Raw genomic sequence first — 5643 nt, forward strand, 5'->3', positions numbered from 1 at the left:
AGTTCTTAAAAGTTCTACAGTAACCTGGCTACAGAGCACGTCTAATATTCTCTACTAGAGTAAAATACATGTTTAAACACGCACATAACTTTCGTACTGCACTTTTGTTTATTCTCCCGCTTCTTTTGGTATTTATGATCTAGTCCTGTTTAGAATTCCCTATCACGAACCGTATTACAAGAAACCCTCTTGATTTTCTCTTTGCTCCAGGCGGGTCTTTCTGGAAGGAGAATGAATGGTGACGTCAAGGAAAAGCCGCCTTCTTTTTCAGCCCTGTTTTAAAAAACCAGAGGAGCCAAAAGCGCATTAGCGAGACTATCAGAGAACCAGTGCCCAGATCACGAATCCTTCAGAGAGAAATAAAACGTAGGATCATAGAGCTGGAGTTTTTTTCTTCTTCTTGCAAACAGCTTAAATTAAAAGAGTAAGCACTCCATTCTTTAAAGTGTTAGACATCAACTCTACTTGAACGTACTATTTAACTTAATAGTGGAGGTTTGACAAACTTATTTTTGTAAATGGGACATTATTGAATTTCCAGTCCAGTGGTTTGCATTTAATTGTAATCTTAACTTATATTTTTTTAAATGTGTGTATAACTGATCAACTATGACTTTGTTTTGTCCAGCAGAAAGCGGTATGACCCTGCATGTAACAATGCGACGGAGCAACAGTGTTTTACAACCGCAGCAGCATCGCTGGAGTATTTCAACAGATGGGAAGCACATCTTGACCAAAAAAGTTCCACCATCTCATATCGTGCGCTCCAAGTCGTGCGTGAACACCGGCCAGTCATACAGGCGAAATTGGTCCTCATATTCATCCGATTCTGCAGTCTCAAAGGAGTCAGAATGCAGCTTCTGCAGAGTGGTCGTGATTGGAGAGACTGGTGTGGGGAAATCGGCACTGGCTGGCATTTTTGCAGGTGCACGGGATAGCATGGATAATAATTGCAACCTGTTTGGAGGTAATGTGCTTCCTCTCTTTCTACTTCTCATAATCGGAACAACGAAGGTTATGAAAAATGTATTGTTTAACTAAAGCTGCAGTTATCAGAATAAACATGTATTGTTATAAAACTAATACATTTTATGTAAGCAAACGTTACTGGCAATTAAATATTATGAAAGTTTATCCAGCATAAAATATTATAAGTAAAATGTGAACTATTTTAGTTGTTTCATGGCAATAAGAAATGCTCACCTTTATGTTGTTAAACATTGTTTAAACTGACTGTATTTAATTTCTCTTAGATGACACATATGAACGAACATTGGTAGTGGATGGTGAAAGGGCAACCATTATTGTATCGGACACATGGGCTAATCAGGTAATTCATTATAAAGCACTGGCCTTCACTTAGCTTCCCTCATTGATAACAAGGAAAGTAAAAATCTGCTATAAAAGGTCAGCATTTTTTTGAATGAGAACCCTAAAAAGAATAAGTTATTTAGGCAGTGCCCTTTCTTTTAGCAAGATAGAAATTCTATTCTATTCTATTTGTTATGGTCAGAGCTGCCATCATATGACTATGGCCAGATTGACTCCTTTAAAACCTCTTGGCTAAATTATTTTGCTGAAAGTATATTCAAGCCAGCAAGATTATATTCTAAGACAGTGGTACTCCTTCATTCCATTGCAGGACCTTCTTTCAACCACATACTTAATTGTTGAATTGGGCAGTCAAGCACCTTGTATCAACCAGGCAATAGTTAACTGAACCTTGATATTAAAGTATTAGATTGAAAGAACTTCTACAGAGTACCAGTGTTCTAGGATCTAGATTACTGTCATCTGAGTATAACCAGGGGATAAAGGGTTTCACTGGAAATAATATCTGAAATATCTGAAAGCAGCCTGTTCCAGCGCCTGAAGCATAAACAACTTCATACAAATAACTAACTGGTTTCTAAATATTTGTTTGTAGGATGAAGGCAGCTGGTCCCAAGAGCAATGTATGCAAGCTGGGGATGCGTACCTCATTGTCTACTCAATAACAGACAGAGCCAGCTTTGAGAAGGCTTCAGAGCTCCGAATACAGCTGAGAAGAACAAGGCAATCAGAAGACATCCCAATCATCTTGGTAGGCAACAAAAGTGACCTGGTCAGACGCAGACAAGTTTCAGTGACAGGTATGACACAAAATACAAATATTACTAAAAGAACGAGAACATGTGTAGGACTGTTTCTTTATTGTATAGTATAACCGTTCACTAAACTATAGTACAATTACAGTGCATAACAGATACCGAATAACTCATGTTAACTGTGTTCACAGATAGCAGTGAAGTATTGAAAGGTTGTTAATTAGCTATTGGGATAGCTTTGGTTTCAGTTTTGTTACCCAGTCGATAACAGTGGTGCACAAATCTGTCACTCGAGATCCATACCAGTCTGTATTTTGATTCAAATCAGGTCCTAGATTAGTATAGTGACGCTTAGCAGCTTCAGTGAACTAATTTAGGACCTACTTGGAATAAAGACCTGGACTAGAATGGATCTCGAGGGCCAGAGTGTGCTGCTGACCTCTGTATTTGGAAAGGACCCAATTCCTACTTTATAGGGTCTATCCAAAAGGTCAGTCTAGGGCTTTGTTCCAAGCATGCTCTTAATTATTTAATTCAGCCAATTAAACCTCCTCCCAGGTCCTAATGTTAATTACCTTATAAGAGCACAGTATTGTTGCACTTTTCCCATATTTTCCCCATGGCTATACTATTTACCATAGTTTACCCTGGTTGCCATGTTTTTTAATATGCTTTACCATACCTTTCTGTGCTTTACAATATTTTCACTGTGCTTTATTACACTTTGCTTTGCTTTTATAAGGGTTATCTCATTATACCTGTTAATATACAATGATCCTCCAGGAACAGAGTTTCACATCACTGCACTAGATCAAGGAAACTGATCTGACATATAAGTGCAGTTCCTTTACAGGTTTAATAGATATACCTAAAAGATTTAACTACACAGAGTTGGTGTCCTTGGTTATTAAATTGGTTAAATTGAAAAACCTTCAGTCAAATGAACCTCCATAGGCTGGGGATTATTATTATTTTTTATTTATTAAGGAAATGGCCACAGTGTTCATGGATCATTAGCTTGATGGTATATAGTGAACTTCAATCCCATGTTAATGCTACATGTACACCTTCCTGAACCCTCTGGTTCCTTGTGTTGATTTTTTTTTTTTAAAGTGCTGATCATTCTTCTTTTGAATCTTTCTGCAGAGGGCAGAGCTTGTGCTGTGGTGTTAGACTGCAAATTCATCGAGACATCAGCCGCTGTCCACCACAACGTGCAGGAGATGTTTGAAGGAATTGTACGTCAGGTTCGGCTCAGGAGGGACAGCAAGGAGGTGAATGAGAAAAGGATGGCACATTACAAAAGGAGAGAAAGTCTTCCCAAGAAGGCCAAACATTTTCTGGACAAAATAGTAGCCAAGAACAACAAAAACATGGCATACCGACTGAAGTCCAAGTCTTGTCACGACCTCTCAGTGCTATGAGAACTTTGACTTGCCTGTGGAATAAGCAGGAGACTGTTTTCCTAAACGATATTATCTGAAAAAAATGTGTCAGTCTATATTAGATTGCACATGACAATACAGCCAAAAACTGTGGTCTGTTTTCAAAAACTGATAAAGGCAGTGAAATGATTTCAAGCAGTATAGAGAACCTACAGCCAGTGTACTCATAGAGAGACAGCTCTATGAGCACACTGCCCGTAGGTTCTGCAAAGTAATGATACTGATGTATGAATTTTGAAATTCTGAGGTTGGCCCATTCTATATAAGTTTGCAGGTCATCCCGGTTCACTAAGGCTCAGACCGAGGACACCTAAGCAATTTCCAGAAGCAATTCTTTGTAGGCAGCCAAATTTAAAAACAAATTCAGCAACTTGGTTCTCAACTTCAATGTGTATTTATCCAATAACATTGAGTTCTGTGATCACCTGACTTCAGTGTGCACTTGACAGGATTATTTCATGAAAGTATTTGTGGGATGTGAAGTTTTCAGAAAATAAATACAGTAATGAAAAAGGAAGCTGTATGCAGGGGACTTATGGAAAATGACCAGTTGAAATAATGATCAAAATCCAAGTGTTGTCATGACAGATTGCTTCTGTGTCCTTGGCCTAATTGTTTGAGTCAATATTGCCAAAGTGCTTTAAAATGTAACCATTACAACCTTACAAATACAAGAGGATGATACCGTATTTGTAATATATATATATATATATATATATATATATATATATATATATATATATACGACGTAGCCTGTGTAATGATTAACTCTTTTTGTAATAAAAACATATATTTTTCTTTAAAAAACGTATATTTGTAATTTAATACTATATTTTTTAAACATACATTTTATTTGTGTAAAAGTCAAATTGTATAGTTTTAGTATGTTTCTAATATGGTATAAGGAGGCAGTTTCATTATAAATCTAAAAATAACTCAACATTATGTTAAGGGCATTGTGAAATCCCTTACAAATAAAGATATTCATAGTGTGTAAATGTACAGCACATGGAAAATGTTTTTGCAACACAGCACATTGCGTAGAACAGAATCAAAACAAATTTCTGGAATGTTCAGGTCTCATGGGCACAGCCAGGCTCCACGTGTGCCATTTTTAGTGTCCCTGAACTCACACACAACTATTTATGTCAATAATTTGCCTTACAGAAGCACACTGTTTATATTGCGTTAAAAAATGCAGTAAAAAAAATAGTCAGAATTGTAAACACGCCAACATTGTATTAATTCAATAGTAATGCATTTTTTAATGTTTACCTAAATTTTCTAAATGTTCTTGGGTAGGAATGGAATATGAAGATGAAGAGGGAATGCTCTGGATGTAATGTGTGCTGGCATGAGACACGCATTGGTTAAAGAAGGCAGATCTTTTGTGTTGGTTGTAAAAATTAGAAGACTGTATTTTGTGTCAATTAGAAAATATAGATATTGCTCTGTGGCGCAATAAAACTAAATGCGCACTTTCCCCTTCAGCATCATTAACAATATACATATTAAAATATATACTAGTCCTAAGGCAATAAACATTGAACTCCAGACACCTAACCATCTTGCTGCATATTACAAAACAATTTCCTGAGTAGTTTTTTGGACATTGTTTGGCCTGGCTGCACTTCAAAGAGTTATGAGTGCCTTCTCTCCAATGATAAGCAGCCGTTGGCTGTATCAGAAAGAGAACAATGATGCTCATTGTCATCTATTGTACCTATCAGACTTGCTGTTTAAACAAAATGCCTGTTAATGCACTTATTTAAGAAAGTAAAATATGTTAGATTTGTGTTTTGCTTCCCTGAATTACAGTGAAGTTCACTGGTCCCAACCTTCTTTTGTTCAGAAACATGCCTGATTACTTAATTAAGGAAATGGCCACAGTGTTCATGGATCATTAGCATGAAGGTGTAGTGAACTTCAGTCCTATGCTAATGCTACAGGAATACTTCCAAGACCCCTTTGGCTCCTTGTGTCAAAATGTTTTGTCATATGAAACTGCCCACATAAACAACTGTTGTATAGTTCTTTAATCTGTATCAAGAGGGATGCCCTATTTATTTACATTTGACAGCAGACTGCAAAGTTCTGTGCAAAATTGCCTT

At 36.8% G+C, this 5643-nt stretch overlaps 1 protein-coding gene across 3 annotated transcripts; it reads left to right on the top strand.

Moving 5' to 3' along the window:
- The first annotated feature begins 224 nt into the window (after window positions 1-224).
- LOC117399947 (GTP-binding protein GEM-like) lies at window positions 225-4258 on the top strand. Of its 3 annotated transcripts, none has more exons than XM_033999408.2 (5): window positions 225-424; window positions 629-967; window positions 1254-1330; window positions 1928-2132; window positions 3234-4258. In XM_033999408.2, the coding sequence occupies exons 2-5, from the start codon at window positions 640-642 to the stop codon at window positions 3509-3511; spliced, it is 888 nt and encodes a 295-aa protein (XP_033855299.1). In that variant the 5' UTR covers window positions 225-424; window positions 629-639; the 3' UTR covers window positions 3512-4258. The 3 variants fall into 3 exon arrangements, with proteins under 3 accessions (XP_033855299.1, XP_058878445.1, XP_033855298.1); XM_059022462.1 differs by having other exon boundaries at window positions 225-366; window positions 632-967; XM_033999407.2 differs by having other exon boundaries at window positions 226-424; window positions 632-967.
- Window positions 4259-5643: the final 1385 nt, after the last annotated feature.

Source organism: Acipenser ruthenus, chromosome 4 (genome assembly GCF_902713425.1).
Source record: "Acipenser ruthenus chromosome 4, fAciRut3.2 maternal haplotype, whole genome shotgun sequence".
Taxonomy (NCBI): Eukaryota; Metazoa; Chordata; class Actinopteri; order Acipenseriformes; family Acipenseridae; genus Acipenser; species Acipenser ruthenus.

Excerpts from the sequence above, each read along its gene's own strand:
- LOC117399947 (XM_033999408.2), top strand. The coding sequence starts at position 640 with ATGACCCTGCATGTAACAATGCGACGGAGCAACAGTGTTTTACAACCG. Across the intron at positions 968-1,253 it reads TAATTGCAACCTGTTTGGAG|ATGACACATATGAACGAACA; the intron begins GTAATGTGCTTC and ends AATTTCTCTTAG. Across the intron at positions 1,331-1,927 it reads CGGACACATGGGCTAATCAG|GATGAAGGCAGCTGGTCCCA; the intron begins GTAATTCATTAT and ends ATTTGTTTGTAG.